Below are 18,265 nucleotides of genomic sequence, written 5' to 3'. Positions count from 1 at the left end.
CCACAATGGAAAACAGTATGGAGGCTCAATATATTAAAAATGGAGCTGACATATGATTCAGCAATTTAACTTCTGGGTAGATATCCAAAGGAAATGAATATAGGACACTGAAGAGATGTCTACACTCTGAAATTCATGGCATTGTTCACAATGGCCAAGACATGGAAACAACTTAAGTGTCCACCACTGGATGAATGGATAAAGAAGATATGAAAAAAAAAAAAATATATATATATATATATAAATTCACCCATAAGAAAGAAGGAAATCCTGTCATTTACAAGAACACGAATGGACCTTGAGAGCATTATGCTAAGTGAAATAAGTAAAACAGAGAAAGACAAATAGCGCATGATCTAAACAGATAATGCAGTTGTAGACTGGTGGCTGCCTGGGGCTGGGCAGTGGGGGAAATGGGAAGATGTTGGTCAAAGGGTATAAACTGCCAGTTATAAGAGGAATAAGTTCTGGGGATTCAATGTACAGCATAGTTAATATTGTATTGTACACTTGAAAGCTGCTCATTTAAGATCTTAAATCAGTTCAGTTCGGTCTTAAGTACTCTCACTTTAAAACAACAGATGAATATGTGAGGCAATGGAGTTGTTAACTAAACCTATCCCGTTAATCACTGAATAAACAGATAATCTGAATCAAATCATCACATTGTACACCTTAAACTTAATGCTACATGTCAGTTATGCCTCAATAAAGCTGAGGGAAAAGAAAAAAAAAAGTTAAAAAAAAATATATATGTTAGACTGAAGTGATGCTGAAGACTACCTTTGTTGGATACTTTGAAAACAGAGTTCATAGCCACTGGATCTTGGAAGGACCAGGCAGCTAAAATCAGTTGATTTCATGCATCAGTGATTTTTTATTTAATTTTATTTTTTAAAGAAGGGCAAGACTTGTTAAGAAGCATACTATATTTTTAAAGTCTTTATTGACTTTGTTACCATATTGCTTCTCTTTTCTATGTTTTGTTCTTTGTTATGTCTTCTCTTTTCTTCTGTTTTCTATGTTTTTTGGCCATGGGCCCTGTGGGATCTTAGCTTCCTGACCAGGGATGGAACCCCCACCCCCTGCCTTGGAAGGGGAAGAATTAAACACTGGGCCACCAGGGTGGTCCCTCACATATAAGAACTTTTTAGACCAGGAGGCACTGATATAGCAGTCAGGCTTTTATCTTACCAAGTAGGTGTATTCTTACCCAGTGTAACTGGAATTTTTAACGGTCTGTTTACTAGAAAAGTTGGTTCTATCAAGGCATCACACAAAAGATATATTCTTTCTCTAAATGCTTTCTTTGGCTCAAAATATCTAAATGTGTCATCATTGGCTATTAACAGTATCAGGATGTAGATCTAAGCCTTTTCTTTGCTGATGAATCTCCTGAAAAAGAAAAAGGGATTCATCGCCTTTTCTGCACAAACCACACACGTTGTCTGGTCCTGGCGTTTCGAGTTTCAGTTTCCCGGACATGGAGCAAGACATTGTGGATACTGATGAAGCAATCTGATTGCAAAATCCTTTTTCATTTTTATGCTTTCATTATGAATATTTTACAGTCTTCTCCCTCATTTCTAATTTGCTGTTAAAAAGTGATATGCTTTAATTGAGTCTTTCTAAAACACTCGATTTGTTTATTTATTTATAAAATTAAAAAAACTTTTTTGGTCGCACCGCACAGCCTGCAGGGTTATTGAACCAACCACGCCACTGCAGTGGAAGCTTGGGGTCTTAACCACTGGATTGCCAGGGAAGTCCCCTCAATTTTGTAGAAATAACTTTTTTTGTTTACACTCCCTGCCATTGGTCAATATTGTTTCTGTTTATACTCTTAATTTGTTTGTTCATGGATGAATTCATCAAATTGCATAATTATAATTCACAGGTATGACCGGCCTAAACAGGTTTGGGCTGGATGCAGCTGACTCTTGTTAAACACGTATCTCAATGGGTGATGCGTGACGAACAGAAGCAAGAGAGCCTTCAAGAGAATCTACCCGTTGCCACAGGCACAAAGACAGTATTTTCACCAAGAGATTGAAAGGTGTTGGTTGCTGTAACAAGTTGGTTAAGAAAGGGATTGGTTTGGAACTTCCCTCGTGGTCCAGTGGTTAAGACTTTGCACTTTCACTGCAGGATTCAGTCCCTGGGAGGGGAACTAATATTCACATGCCTTAGGGCACGGCCAAAAAAAAAAAAGAATTAGTTAAGACAGTTTCTACTAAACCATCTGTTATGACCATAGTTTCATAAAAGAAAGGACATGTGAATGCCCCAAATCAGAACAGTAGGCGGTGCTTCCCACGAGGACAATTGGTGACTTTGGGCCAACATGGATTTATGCTCTGTCTGTATATAATCTCCTATGAATGGACTAATGCTTTGTCAAGGGCTGGTGCTCACATATGGACTAAGAATTGTCAGCCACTGATTTTGTCCACGTTATTCTCTAGACATGGATTCTCTCCTTCAGGTTCTAGTGTGGTCTGTGCAGTGTGCTAAATCGCTTCAGTCGTGTCTGACTCTCTGCGTCCCCGTGGACTGTAGTCCACAATGCTCCTCTGTCCATGGGGTTCTCCAGGCAAGAACACTCCAGGCAGTGTGTTGCCATGCCCTTCTCCAGGGGATCTTCCCGACCCAGGGATCAAACCTGCGTCTCTTGTGTCTCCGGCACTGGCCGTCAGGCTGTTTACCACTAGCGCCACCTGGGAAGCTCAGCATCCCCCTAAAACCTCCTAGTAACTTATTCATCTGAACACTAAGGTTGTCACTCATGAGGGCCCTGTGACCTTACATCAGTAGGGAAAAGGGCCGCTCCAGTCCCTCAGATTCCCCTGCCCAGCATAAGCCCTTCCCTGAATAATCCACTGGGATAACAAACTTCCTGAGTGCGTGCAGTGCCAGCACCAATGAAAGGTGACCGGCTCACTGGTTTTACTGAAGAACCTCTAAGGACGGGTTCAGAGTTAGGGACGGGGTAAGACTGTTCCTGGGGCTTCTCTGATGGCTCAGATTGTAAAGAATCTACCTGCAATTAGGGAGATCTGGGTTTGATCCCTGGGTCAGGAAGATCCCCTGGAGAAGGCAATGGCTAACCACTCCAGTATTCTTGCCTGGAGAATCCCATGGACAGAGGAGCCTGGCGGGCTACGGTCTTTGGGGTCACAAAGAGTTGGATACGACTGAAATGACTAACACTTTCACTTTCAAGATTGTTCCTAAGGATCAGAAATAGAGAAGAGACATTCTGAACTCTTGTATGATAGAAAAGCCGCTCTTAGCAGAAAGGAGGGATGTCTTATCTTGTGTTCCAAAATAAAAACTCCACCCTGGGCACTTTCTGAAACCTCCCACATCCTCCCCATCACCCTTTCCATCTTCAGTCACAAACCCAGATACCCCCAGTTCCACTGTTTATTACCTTATTATTATCATTATCTTTGGCCATGACACAGAGCATGTCCCCAGCCAGAGATCACACCTGTGCCCCCTGCGATCAGAGCTTGGAATCTTAACCACTGGACTGCCAGGGAAATCCTTACCTCCATCAATTGTTTAAGTTTTATTGGGCAGAGGATGAGATGATTGGATGGCATCACCGACTCAGTGGACATGAATTTGAGCAAACTCCGGGAGATAGTGGAGGACAGAGAAGCCTGGCGTGCTGCAGTCCATGGCGTTGCAAAGTTGGACATAACTTAGTGACTGAACAACAAGTTTTAATGACATATTTGGTGCAGACTATATGTCTACATAAGACGTGTATTTGTTTTAAAGGATAGGGAAGCAAATACTCCCTATTCACCATCCTAGGGAAGAAATGGAGTGTTCCCACTGAAACCACCCAGCTCATTGTCTTTTGCTTCTTCCAAGGAAGACTGTGCTTGCCTGCGGTGGCTGTAAGCTTCTATCACAGCCCCTGACCCACCCTCCTTGCCTTCATGTTAATTACCAAAGCCATCGGAGGAGCTGGTCTTCATTATGCAGCATTCTGTACTAAATTAACAAATCTACGCACAACCCTTCCTATCTTAATACGACTTTTCTCCCTCAATAAAGCTGGAAGCCAACGCCTGACTGTGCCTTTATCCTCTTTAAGGATCTGGTGATGCTGGGAGGGCAGCCTCATCGTTTCCTTCCAGCATCCCCATGCAGAATGCTGCCCTCTGTCAGAGACGGTGAGGGTTTCTGTGACAAAGAAGCAGCAGGTCACAACCCCAGATCTCACCCACGGTGCCCGGTGCCAGCCCACTGGTCACTGGAAGGAGTTGCAAAGTTCAGACGATGTAGTCATTTCAAAATTTCGCATTGCCTTTGCAAGATTAGTAATAGGCCACGAAAGCAGAAGGACTGAACGCCGGAGGCCCTTGTCCTCCCACTGAAACACCCTGATGCTTGTCGCACGGCAAACGAAAGTAGGGCCAGCGGAGAGATAACCCACCGAAAAATAGCTGAGACGTGAGAACAGAAGTGAAAGTGAAGGCGAGTGAAGGAGCTGCTTCCCTGGAGCCATCCTGGTGTCAGTAAATCTTGGAGTGCTTTCCTGTGGCTATTATCCTCCAGCTGGCTATTTAAATTGAAAAAAAAAATTGTTGAAGTACAGTTGGCTTACAGTGCTGTGTTACTTTCAGGTGTGATTTAGTTATATATATATATTCTTTTTCAGGTTCTTTATCATTATAGATTATTCTGACTCTTTGTGACTCCATGGACTGTAGCCCACCAGGCTCCTTCTCTGTCCATGGAATTCTCCAGGCAAGAATAGTGGAGTGGGTTGCCATTTCCTTCCCCAGGGGATCTTCCTGACCCAGGGATTGAACCTGGGTCTCCTGCATTGCAGGTAGATTCTTTACAGTCTGAGCCACCAGGGAAGCCTTTATGGATTATTACAAGATATTGAATATAGTTCCCTGCGCTGTATGGTAGGACCTGTTTATCTTTCGCAATTGTGTTTTTATGGAGGCAAATCCTCAGGGGTTATCGTTGCTTCTGGGTCCCAGTGAAGAGGACTCATTGCACCAGGCCTACTTTTCAATGGTGTCCGGGTAGCCCCGAGGTTGGGGTTCTGTCTTTTTCTTTCTTTTTGTGGCTGTACCACGTGGCATGTGGGATCTTAACTCCCCAAGCAGAGATCACCCCATGTGGTGGGAGCACAGAGTCTTACTTAACCACTGGCCCACCAGGGAAGCCCCAGGGTTCTGTCTGTTTCTTACTTCTTTGCTGGGTGGCCTTGCACAGTCACAGAATGTCTCCTGGGGTCTGTTCATCCCTCTGCCAGATGGTTTTTAACCAAAGGGCCACAGGCCCTCTAGCCTGTGATCTCAGAGCGACCGAAGTGACCTTCTGGTTCCCAGTGTGTGATAGCTTGGGCCTCGCTGACGTCTGTCCAGCCAACCCCAGCTCTCTCTGAGAGGTCCCCCAGGAGCTGCTGCACAGGCCCAGTGGAAGGCTCCTTCAAGGCTTTTTATTTCTTTAAAAAGCTGGCCCTGGGGAGGAATAGAGCTCACCTCCCGGCTACTTTGCCCAGAGCGTAAGGTCACCTTTCTCTGGCTCCTCACAGCTCATCTGAAGCCAGGCATGGGGTGAGGCCAAAAGAAAGGAGGGCACATCCAGAGAACAGCTCAGGACTACTGCAGAGACCTAGGCTCGGACCCTGCAGGCGGCCCTAATTGACAGCAGCAATGGTTACGGATTTTGTGGGTCTCAGCACAAAATAACAATATGGGGCTCCTTGTACAAAAATTGAGTCTCAAGATGGGGAGAGTATTAAACCAATACTAAACCAGCAGAGTATTGAGCCCATCAGAGGGCCCTTCCAGGTGGGGCTGGTGTGATGGCCCAGGTGGCATGCCCATGAAGCTGGCCTCATTTGGCTCACTTTTCACCTGTTTTGTGAATCCATAGGCTGTTCACAGCTTACCCCGCCGCACCTCCTCCCCACTGAAAAATCCAGGCTTCTTCACACCACCTGACTCTGACTCCAAAATGAGAAGGAAGAGCTTCCCTCCATTCCAGCCTGAGCGTCACCTCCTGCATCCTCATCCCCTGCCTCCCCCTGCCCCCGCACCCCTCTATCAGCCTCCTTCCTGGAAGGTTGGAAGTTGGGTCATCCTCCTCCATTGGAAAACCTACTCCCACCCCCAGGGTGAGGTCTGGCTCCACAGCCCCAATAAACCAGTCCCTTTAGAGGGTGACGTCAGTTCATTTCCTGAGTCTGGTCATTAAGAAACTGAGCTGGACTATTTAGTCTTCAGCAACAGCAAGGATGAGACACAACTAGCCCAGTTAGGTGGGAGAGTGACAAGTTCAGCTCATTTCTTTTTCAGTCCCTTCTTGCTAAAACACTGAAAAGCTCCTGTGGTCCAGCTGGGATTACCATAGGGGCATCTGTCGTTGCTTGACGAGCCCACAGCTAACGTCACCCCCTCTCTCCCGGGAAAATGCTCTCTTCCACCCTCCATCCCTAGGGATTGGGTGGGACTGACTCAACCTCATGGGTGACATTGACCCATCTCAGCCCAATGAGCGTTAGCTGTAGGACTTTTCACTTATTTACTTTTGCCTGCACTGTCTTCGTTGTTTTTGCATGGGCTTTCTCTAGTTGCAGCCAGCAGGGGCTGCACTTCATTGCGGTGCCCGGGCTTCTCACTGTAACAAGTGGCTTCTCTTGTTGCCGAGCACAGGCTCCAGGCTCCCGCGCTGGCTCAGGAGTTGCTCGCGGGCTTCCGTAGTTGTGGCTCGTGGACTCTGGAGCGAGTGCTCCATGGTTTGGCTCCAGGCTTAGTTGCTCTGCAGCATCTGAACTTCTGGACCAGGGGCTGGACCCACGTGCCCCGCACTGGCAGGCGGATTCCTAACCACTGAGCCACCAGGGAAGTCCAGGGCCTTGGCACTTCTGAGTTTGGATGTTTTTTTGACTTGGATCTTTAGAGATGCTGACGGAGGGGCACCAGTTTTGCTTCTCTGAGTCTGACTCTGCTGTGCTTGGACCATGCATCTTTGCTCTGGGCACATCTTGGAAGAAACCACCTCCTTTCTTGGATATTGGACTTGAAGAGATTCCTGTCTTGGGTGCCTGAAGCCATTCTGAGCTTCACAGGTGGGCTCGTTCCTGGAGCTGTGGATATTACAGCCCCTCAGATGAGTCACTGAATCAGGACCCCAAACTTGGCACCCCGAGATTGCCACAAGCATTTGACCTGGTCCTCTGATTTTCCCATCATGTGAGACAAGAGGTCCCCAAATTCAGGACGTCTTCATGGGCACCAATATCCGTGTGTCCATGTTGGGCTGAAGTCAGATATGGCCTGAGTCTTCTAAGCCAGCCCGCTGAGCCACCCAGCCTGCCTGACTCAGCTCCTTGGGGTGGGGAATGGGTCTTGTTCCTAGGCTCTCGGGCACAAGTGGAACCCAGCAAATGTTCGCTGAATCGATTCTCAAGATTCTTAATCAAGCATATCCAGTTTCAAGGGGGCATGTGGAATGGGACAGTGGTGGGGTATAAGGAAATGACCCCAATCCCCTTTTGTCTCTTTCTTGGTCTCACCCTTAAAACCCAGATCCCTAAGGCCCTGAGGTGAGCCCTGAGCAGGATGGAGGCAGAGCTGTGGTCCACACCTGTGAGTGTCATGGGGATGATGAAGACTCCTGAAGAGGAAGCATCCCGCACCCCTGCCCTGGCCACCTTCCTCTCTCCCCACAACCAGCTCAAGTGCAGGGCATGCTCCAGCTCAGAGGCACGTGGTCCCTAAGGGGGTGCAGGAAACTGGGTATCTAGGGAGAATAGAGTGCCTGCCTGGCCTAGGTAACAGTTAAACACAGCCGAGGGAGGGAGAGATCAGAGAGGAGAGGACCCGAGGGTAGAAAGGGCCAAGGGAGCCGTAGATTGAGGCCATCCTTTCAGCCAGCAAACCGCATCATCCTGACATCGTTCAGCATCTGAGTTCTCCAAGTCTCCCTCTCTCTTATCTTCCCTGAATTTCATGCTTAGCAAACCATCCCCTGATTATAAGATGGCTTGACATCCAGGACAATACATCAGTTTCTTGAGTTTGATTAACACAAGCCTGCCTGGAGAGATGGATCCATTGGGTTTTTTTGTTTGTGTGTGTGCATGTTTTGGCTTTTATTTTTAATGCTTTTTTTTTTTGAGATGGATCCACTCTTGACTGATTGAGCAAAACTGGGTCTCTGATCCTACAGAGCTGGGGCCATACATGGGCCCCTGTCAGCACCTGAAAGTGATGACAATCTGTGATCCCCTCGGTGGAGTCCTTTGCCCTCTGCTGAATCCATCCATTTGCATTTCCAGCTTGCTGGGGTTTGAATCTAGGCTTTGCTACTGATTAGCTGTGTGACCTTAGGCAAGTTCCTTAATGTCTCTGTGCTTCAGTTTCCTCATCTGTAAAATGAGATTAAAATAGGTTTGTTTAGGGTTGAAGGCTGTTAAGAGCTTAGCACAGGGCCTGGTTCATCTGTGCTTTGTAAGGCTCTGCTGTTGCTGTTTGAATTTCCGTAATGCCTACCTGCTGTGACCTTGAACAAGTAACTTTTTTTTTCATCTGGCTTTTGTTTCCTTATTTATCACATGGAACTAATAATACAACCTACTGGAAAAAGCGTGGGGCAAAGTAAAGTGTCATAGAATGTATTATAAGTTTTTTTTTTTTAACTACCATGCTCCACAAATGAACCGGGGGTTTATGTTTATCATTTATAATGAACAATTATTAGTCTCACGGGGTCCCTCTGGACTATACGCTGTCAGCTACAGACTGGCCCTTGCCATGCCTGCTTGCCGTCTACCTCCACAAAGATGAAATCAAGAGCTGCTGCAGCTGCTGACCTTTAACATCCCCTGAAGGAGTTCAGGGTGGAGAGCAGGAATGAGGCACTCTGTGCTCTGCAAAAACTGGCTATACAGGTCTTCAGATATTATCAGAAGCCGATTTTATGAGCCTAATTCTTGTATGTCCTCATATCCAGAAAAGCACTAAAATCCTTCATCGTGATGACTGTTCCTCGTGACTAGTAAAGGCCTCATGAGACTAGTAGAAACCTTTTGGAAAAATATGTGCTTGATTTCATGTGTTCCCCCTTTGCCAACAAAGGCCCATATTGTCAAAGCTACTGTTTTTCCAGTAGTCATGTATGGATGTGACATAAAGAAGGCTGAGCGCCGAAGAATTGATGCTTTTGAAATGTGGTGTCAGAGAAGATAGCAAGGAGATCAAACCAGTCAATCCTAAAGGAAATCAATCCTGAATATTCTTTGCAAGGACTGATGCTGAAGCCGAAGCTGCTTTGGTCACCTGATTCAAAGAGTCGACTCATTGGAAAAGACCCTGATGCTGGGAAATATTGAGGACAAGCGGAGAAGGGGGCGATAGAGGATAAGATGTTTGGGTGGCATCACCAACTTAATGGGCACGAGTTTGAAGACAGTGAAGGACTGGGAAGCCTGGCATGCTGCAGTCCATGGGATTGCAAAGAGTCAGACATGACTGAGCGACTGAACAGTCGCTTCCCCAAAAATCACATATACACTGACCTTTCCTCCCCTGCCTCTTTGGAGCAGCTTCTCAGAGCTATCTGAGGTGCTGTCTCCTGGGTGGAGTCCTCATTTTGTCCCCAATAAACTTAACTCGTAACAGTCATGTTGTGCTTTTTAAGTTGACAGTGCAGATGATTTTAATACTTAGTTCCTAGCCTAGTGAAACCTGAGAAGGGGACCAGAGAGGAGGGAAGAACGTGCGTAAAGAGGAGCTTTGGTACCGCTCCCCACAGAAGAGGGGGGTACCTCAGGGGCTGCAGGAGGCTCTGAGTCTGTACTAGCAGCTTCACTCCCTCCCAGAGGTTAAGAGGCTTCTCTGTGTGAAGCTGGGAGAGGCTGGAAGAAGTTGGTGCCAGTTCCTGACTGTCCCCTGAGGGTGTTGCTCTGATACAGGGCAGAGTTGCTTTTTAAAAAGCAGAGTTGCTGTTAGTGATGAGGTTGCAAATTCAAATGGCAGAGGGAGGAGGAGGGGAAAGGTTTGCTTTGCCTTTGAGAGGCAATAAAAGATAAGAACAAAAAATAAGAACGCCTCGTCACTGGTCCTGCCCGAGCCTTGTGAGTGTGTGTGTAGGGTGGGTGTTTCTGCTGTTGGTAACTGGGGGTAGGTAGACGGCTAGAAAGCCAAAGGAAACATGAACGTAAGCAGAACTTGGTTCAAGACACAGAAAAGCATATCTACGGGGCTTACGTAAGCACCAGTTATCAAAAAGATACCTTTATGTTAATGGGTAAACATTGCTAAAAGCAGAAATGCAAATAAGAAGGGAGGGCGTAGACTTTGGCATCAAGGTCAGGGAAACAAGGATCATTTGCTTGGGGAAGTCTGAGCTCTGCTTGTTTCAACAGTTACGTTATTTTCATGGCATCACTTAGGGGCTTCCCAGGTGGCCCAGTGGGTAAAGAATCCGCCTGCAATGCAGGAGATACAGGGGACACAGGTTCGATTCCAGGGTCAGGAAGATCCCCTGCAGGAGGTCATGGCAACCCACTCCAGTATTCTTGCCCAGAGAATCCCATGGACAGAGGAGTCTGGCAGGTTACAGTCCATAGGGTTGCAAAGAGTCAGATACAACTGAAGGGACTGAGCAAGCAGCATTCAGGACCTCGATAACGTCATGAGTGGCACAAGGTCTGGAAGGCCTTGACGGGTGCAGTCAGGGGTTAAGGTGTCCAGATCTGTTGTTTGCTGCTGTCTTGGAGCTCTCTTAGCTGTCCCCCAGAAAGCTTCCTCTCCTGGCAGATGGGAGGGTGGTCCAGGGCTGTTCTAGTTGGGGAGGTGCATTACCTGAGCTCTCTGCCAGGTAGCAAAGAAGCTGTGATCTCCATCCTGCTTGCAATCTCCGGGGATTGTTCCTCTTGTCTGGGAGGAGGCTGGAAACAAGGAGCATTCTGGGAGACACTTAGAGCCACTTCACGTGTCTAGTTCCACAATCCTCTACCCTGCTGCTCACCTCTGGCTGTTTACTTTCAGCAAAGCTGGATTTCCTGCCCTGAAGATGAAGGGCAGTCCTTTCCCAGAGCAGCTCACGAGAGGATCACTAGCAGAGCAACACTAGTGAGTTTCAGATGTTTCCTCACAAACAGTCCCAGGAACTCTAAATTAGAGGGGAGAAGTGTTTGGAGTGGGAAGCCTGAGACTTTGGAAAATGACTTGGAGAGGTTGGGCAGAGTCATGATCATTTCCTGCTAAGCTTATCCAGGAGAACCAGCCAGCATCCCTCCCCAAGCCAGCTGGCTGGGCTGGGATCTGGGTGGGACTGACAGATTAGCCCAAGGAGTCCCAGATGGTCAGAGATTGTTAATGATGTAACACACACATCATTTGTTTATTGGAAGGTCTCCAGAGTGAGCAAGAGAGGAAAACAAGCAAATGGAAATATTCTACAAGGAGTGGAACAGCTGATCTTTCTAGGCTTTCTTGTTTGTTTCCGAGCTGAGACTGGAAATCAGTCAAGAGCTGGACCTAGTCTTCTTGCGCTTTCGTTTTTTTATATATTTTTTTCTTTTGCGTTTTCCTTTTCCATCTCTTCCTCCCTTCTCTTCCTTCTCCTTTCCCCTCTCTTTTCTTAAAACCACTTTATTGAGATGAGGAACTTTAAAAGTGAAATCTCTTCACCTACAGGGCATGGATTTTTCTGTGAAATCAGATTCTTTGACCACCAATTTGTGTTTCACTAACTTTGTTTGATGGGAAAAAAATGTCCCCGAGGGATAAGGAATGGTTAGAAGGAGACAGATTAGCTGGCATGGTTTTTTGCTGATTGATTTGTCTTCCTCTGATAAAATTTTCTGATAGGGAAGGAAAATACCACTGAACCCAGACTGCTGTCTAGGGTGAATGGGTGGCGGCCTGTGGGAGGGAGGCTGGCTGGTGTATAGAGCTCTGCCTTTCTTAGATATTAATTCTCAAGCAGAGGCCATGAGCGAGAAGCCCCACATTGAGATTAGAAGTGACCATTTCTTTCTGAGTTACCTCCCTGTTCTCTTCCCAGACCTTTACTGGGGCACCTCTGAGGCTCTTCTAGCAATCTGTGTGCACGTTTCACAGGCCAGGGGCTCACTGAAGGTGGGGACTAGTTGTGGCGTGTGTGTGCCTGTGTGTGTGTGCCTGTGTGTGTGCATCCTTTATCACGCGCATCATAGTTTCTTACCCTTTGGAAACGATCCATAAATGTTTGCTGAATGACTAGACGAGGCACGTGGACTGCTGAGGGAGATGAACGTACAAGAGGGATGTGAAAGTTCAGCCGAGAGAGGAGGGAGAGGAGGAGAGGTGACCTGCTTCCGTGTCCCACTCATGAAGGAGAGGTGTCAGGGGCAGAGTTAGAAGGAATGGGGATCCTGTAGGACAGGGACCTTTTGATTTTATTTCCCTAGTAATTCCATTTTTCCCCGATGAGGACCAGCCCTGCATGAATGGATGGACAGTCTATGTCTTTATGCCCCACTTTCCCCTCCCTGGTTGCTGGTTTTGCTGAGGTGCTATAGAGGAGACTGACTTTAGCGTGTTAAATATTTGCTCCTCTTGAAACAAAACTGGCTTGCGGGTGTTCATCGTAGCACTGGGGATGGCGAGTTAGGAAGCGAGCTCTTGAACTGAAGTCTCTTTGTCCTGATTCACCAGCATCTGGGGCAAAAGCTGCCCCCTACTCTTTCCCCAGACTTCACAGTCAGGCTCTGGCACAGCAAGAACCCAGCGTGGAGAGTTTCTGAGCCCCTAACTCACATTGCTGCCTTTGGTGGCTCCTGAGATTGTACTGGTAGCAAGAGAGGGCTGAGAGTTCTCTGATGGAAAGGGCAGCAGGGTTGTTTACATGTTTTAAATTATTTAGCTGCATCAAGTATTCAGATTTGTGAGAACAACAGCAACTCTATTTAAAATCTCCAAGCATATGATGGATGAACTCTGCTTCCAGGCAGTTCCCAGCTTCCAGCCCAGACTCAAGGAATATTCTGAGAGTTTCTCAGGCTCATTTGGTTCAGCCTTCACCTCTTGGGATGAGTTGAGTGCGGGGGCCATCCAAGGCTGATGATCCTTGGCGAATGTGTTTCAGATAAGTGAATTTTAATGAGAGGTCTCATTGCATCCGTTAGGGAAATTAAAATGGAGGACTTCAGGCTTCAGAAGCAGGGGAGCAGGCCTCTGACCCACCTGGACACACTACCTAGATTCCTGGCCTGCCTGCGGGCACAGTAAGTCAGGTGACACTTTAGATAAGAAAGGGAGTGAGTCTTGGAATCTCTTAAGTCCCTGAGGACCTGGCCAGAACTCCCCCACTTCTCCCCCTATCTAAGAAGTCTTATGACTCGCCAGGTGAAATAAACAGCATTGTAAAAGTTAAAGTTAAACCAGAGATGCATTTTTGCATACAAACTGATGATGAGATCAGTTTGGGATCTGGGATTATAAACAAGAGCCCCCAAACTGCAGTTTGATGTCTTACCCATGGGCTGGAGGCAGCACCTGGGTGCTGTGCGTGCTAAGTCGCTTCAGTCGTGTCCAGCGCTTTGTGACCCCGTGGACTGTAGCCCGCCAGGCTCCTCTGTCCACAGGGTTCTCCAGGCAAGAGTACTGGAGTGGGTTGCCATGCCCTCCTCCAGGGGATCTTCCCGACCCGGGGATGGAATCCGCATCTCTTATGTCTCCCGCATTGGCAGGCAGGTTCATCCACGAGCGCCACCTGGGAAGCCCCTTTCCCAGCTGGGATTCCAGGTTGCTGTCAGTGAGGGACTTGCCAGTGCTGTTCACGTCTGGTTGAAGGCTGTGGGCCTGATTTGGGGATGAATAGACTGTTACCTTTGTCTGTTGTTTCTATTTCTTTTCTTTTAATGACAGCATATTGAAATTAAGTCAAATAATGCTCTATTAAATATTGGAATTGTTTATGTGTGTGTAACAAGCAGTTTCTTTTGTTAACAAATCCTTCAAACCTAAAAGTGAAAGTAAAACTTTTGGTGAAACAGTGCCCCATACCTCACCTCCCAGAGAAAAGAGATGCTCGCCTTAGGAAATCAGGGTTGCGATATTCACACAGAAGTCAGGAGCTTTGTGTAGGTGGCTGTGGGAGCTCAGTCCCTTGGGATCATGTCTGTGAAATGTGTGTGTGTGTGTTTCTGTGTATGAGGCTGCTGCTTTTCTCATGAAGCTTCATCATGTTAGGTGAGACCCAACGTGACACCTACTGAAGTTGTTCTGGACCTCAAGATGGGTGTCCTAATAACAACCATTTATTGAATGTTTCTTATACACCTGATAAATAAATAAAGATATTACATTATGTTATCTAACATTTTCACTCAAAAAAAAAAAAAAAAACCCTCAGCAAGCCAGGTATGATTATCCCTGTTTTATAGATAAGAAAAATAAGGCTCACAGATGTCTTTCAGAATCAAATCAAGGTCTGGTCTGATTCCAAGTCTGGGGTTTCTTTCCACCAAACAGCAGTATCTTTTCTCTGGCAGGTCTCTAGGACTATCCTACATAAAATTTAGCAGCTCTGTCAAAACATTAAATAATACTGCACCCTCTGAAAAGGTGACCTCTGGGGAGGAGGACAGGGGCAGCGTGTGGGAAAAATGTTGGGGGTGGTTTCTGGGAAGCTGGTAAGGTTCTTTTTGTTTTTAATTTGTTTTTTGGCTGCATCGCATGACACGTGAAATCTTAGCTCCCTGCCGAGGGATTGAACGCGTGCCCCTGCAATGGAAGTGCAGACTCCTTTTTCTTAAAACTTATTTATTTCTTTTTGACTGTGCCAGGTCTTCGCTGCTGTGCAGGCTTTTCTCCTGTTGCTGTGAGTGGGGGCTACTGTCTAGTTGCGGTGTTCAGGCTTCTCACGCGGTGGCTTGTCCTGCTGGAGCACAGGCTCTATGGTGCATGGGCTGCACTCGCTGTGGTGTGTGGGCTCGGTAGTTGTGGCTGGAGGGCTCTAGAGCACAGGCTTAGTGGATGCAGTGCACAGGCTTAGTTACTCCAAGGCATGTGGGATTTTCCTGGATCAGGGATCAAACCCTTGTCTCCTGCCCTGGCAGGCAGATTCCCTACTCCTGAGCCACCAGGGAAACCAGGAAGTGCAGATTCTTAACCACTGGATCTCCAAGGAAGTCCCAGTAATGTTCTATCTTCATTTTGGTAGTGGTTGCACAGAAGTGCTCACCCATCAGGGTACAGACATATGATTTGAGCTTTTCTTGTATGTGTTATTCTTCAATAAAATGTTTATTTAAAAAGAATCCTCCATAGCAATTAATGTTGGAAGGGAGCCCTCCCTCCTATGGTCAATTTGTTATAATGAACCAACAGGAATTCCTCAGACTCTGTTACATAGTCAAGTTTAAAATAATACAAGTATGTTGATACCCTGTCCCTTTACAAAAAGGTTTCTAAGTGGATCACAATAAAAAGTCATGTACAATAATGAAATGATACTAGGAGGAGGTGACCAGTATTATAGGAAAAGGAAAATTGCTACCCACATATGTTACTCTGTTTGCTATCACAGAAGGTTGGCTTCTACCCTCAAGATGCTCACAACCAAGTTGAAGATACTGAGCATTTACTAGTGGTAAGTACACACCTCTCTTCAAATGTATTGGAACTTGTAGGAATAGGCTCCCTTCCAATTTGGTAATCAATAAACCCAAAGGAAGTGAACATTCTCATGGGCTATAGCCTAGATTTCCTGTGTGGGTAACTGAGGTGGGAAAGACCATACGTGATCAATAATTTGGAAACTTGGATCACCAAGTCTTAAAGCTTTTTAAATGGATATTTATATCTTTATAGGAGGGTTTAAACTTGGAGAGACCCATATATCTAGTCACTAGGATGCTTTTGTAATTGATTTGTAATTATGTTCCCTTTTGTTTGCTTGAATTTTTGACTGAGGCTAGATTCACCACCTCTAAGAACACAGACCTTATTCTAGTTTATTTCAAACAGTGGTGGTTTTTAAACTTCCTGACTCAGGAAATTAAGCATTTTTCTTCTTCTCTATACCCTAGAGGTTCAGGGGCCTAAAGGGAGAAGTCACTGGACTCATCAAATCTATAGGCCCTCTTCTCTTTGTAGTTGGCTTTCTACAATTTGGTCAGAAATAGCCAGTGTGGCACCCGGCAGTTTCTGAAAGTTTAATGTGCATGTTTATTTTCTAGAGATCATGTTAAAATACATATTCAGATTCAGCAGGTCTGGGGTGGAGCCTGAGATGTCACATTTCTAACAAACTCTAAGGTAACGTCAATGCTGCAGGTCCGTGAACTACACTTTTGGAGAGAAAAGAATATTAGACTTTGAATCATAATTCCTGGCTTTAGCACTTTTTCATTCATTACCTTGTTTTCTTGGACAAGTCACTTTACCGCTCCAGGTTTGAGTTTCCTCAAATATCAACTGTAGGCGTGCATGGATGCTAGTAGCTTCAGTTGTGTTTAACTCTGTGTGACCCTAAGGACTGTAGCCCACCAGGCTCCTGTCCATGGGATTCTCCAGACAAGAATACTGGAGTGGGTTGCCATGCCATCTTCCAGGGGATCTTCCTGACCCAGGGATCAAACCTGCATCTCTTATGTTTCCTGCATTGGCAGGTGGGTTCTTTACCACGAACACCACCTGGGAAGGCCAACAAAGTATAGTACGGGACAAAAGTGGACGAGATTACTTCAAAGCTTACATTCATGGAATTTTCAGAGTGATACCTTGAGTAAAACAAATCTCCATGTATAGGACTATGTACTGCCTTTCAGGGACTAATAGATAAACTGGTGTTAACAAAGCAGGAAATAAAAGGGCTGAATGAAGAAGGCAGAGAAAGAGATGAGGAGCAATGGCGACTTCTTATGGCAAAATACATATTCTGCTTATGTACAGTGATTTAAACAAATATTTATTTATTTGGCTGCATCGGGTCTTAGTTGTGGATGCAGGGAACTTTAGTTACAGCTTGTGGGATCTAGTTCCCTGACCAGGGATCGAACCCAGGCCCCCGGCATTGGAAGTGTAGAGTATTAGCCACTGGACCACCAGGGAAGTCCTGACTGATGGGTTTGAATTGAAAAGTGTTTCCTAGAGAGAGGCTGCTACTTTTCCCCAACAATCCACTTCAGGAGGATGTTATTGATAATTTACATTACTGATAATTTAGTTATGTTACTGATAACTTAGTTATATAAAAATCTTGAATGAGAGAAGTAAGGGGTGAGTGTGAGCTATGAAATAAGCACTTTCAGGAAGCCATGAGTGAGTCCTGGCTGGAGGGCAGGTTTCCGGAGGTGCAGGGGAGTCTGGTTTGAAAAAAACAGTTTATTTTTGCTGCAGACCACTTCGAAGTTTAATTTCAGCCAAGTTGGCCAGGAATTCGGTATTTGACTGCAACTACCAGACTTAATGGAACTGGAGTTTGGGAGGCAAGGGTGGAGGAACAAATGTATCCTTCCACAAGGGTTATGGAAAGCAAAAGTTCTTGAGGGTCACAGGGTTGAGAGTCAGGAGAGAGGATGTGAGAAAGGGACCCAAGTGATTTAAATGAATGAATGTAGCCCCTGACGATCTGAACCTCTGGCGGCGGCCCCTCCCCCGTGTACACGCATCTGTTTTAAGTAACAAACAGCATCAAGCAGAAAGGATTCCCCAGGCTCACAGAAACGGTCTAGTTTCTCTTTAAGTTCCAAAGCCAAGCGAAGGGAAGAGAGAACTGATGACGGCGCCCTCGCCCAGGATTGAGATGGGAGCCGGGGTGGGGGGTGGGGGTGACCCGAGGAGATCCTTACCTTATGCAGGACGTGCTCATGGAAGTCAGGGCCGGCTCCCCCTTGGTAGGAGTCGAGTCTCTGCAGGTCCATGCCCGGCTTGGAGCCCGCTGTTCCCTGCTCTCCCAGCGCTCTGCGTCAGCTCCGTCCGGTCTCCTAGGGGTGCAGCAGGCTCGGGTCTAACCCCCGCGGGCCGGCCGCATCCGGTTCAGCACTGGACAGCTCCCGCAGCCGCTGCGGCGCGGTACCCTGAGAGGAGGCGGCCTCTCCCTTCCGGGACCGCAGCGTTTCAGCACCAGGAACAGCGATACCGTCCCTGCGCGCTCAGGGCCAGAGTTCTGAGATCCCGTCCCCTGTCTCGTGACTCCAGGCTGTTGGGAGGGATGCAAGATTTCAGACTAGCCGGCAGTCCGTGCGAATCTCATTCAGCTACCGGATCCCCGGGTCTCAGCGTCC

The 18,265-nt window shown here is 46.7% G+C and overlaps 1 protein-coding gene across 1 annotated transcript in view; it reads right to left on the bottom strand.

The window, feature by feature from the left end:
* RAB37 (RAB37, member RAS oncogene family) overlaps window positions 1-17,902 on the bottom strand; it is a 68,274-nt gene extending 50,372 nt beyond the window's left edge. Inside the window, exon 1 of the mRNA XM_005907924.2 lies at window positions 17,831-17,902. Coding sequence (XP_005907986.1) covers window positions 17,831-17,902 — 72 coding nt within the window. The remainder of the gene's footprint in view (window positions 1-17,830) is intronic.
* Window positions 17,903-18,265: the final 363 nt, after the last annotated feature.

Source organism: Bos mutus, chromosome 19 (assembly GCF_027580195.1).
Source record: "Bos mutus isolate GX-2022 chromosome 19, NWIPB_WYAK_1.1, whole genome shotgun sequence".
NCBI lineage: Eukaryota > Metazoa > Chordata > Mammalia > Artiodactyla > Bovidae > Bos > Bos mutus.
The sequence above is the reverse complement of the archived record's forward strand: the minus strand, read 5'-3'. Positions and strand labels throughout refer to the sequence as shown.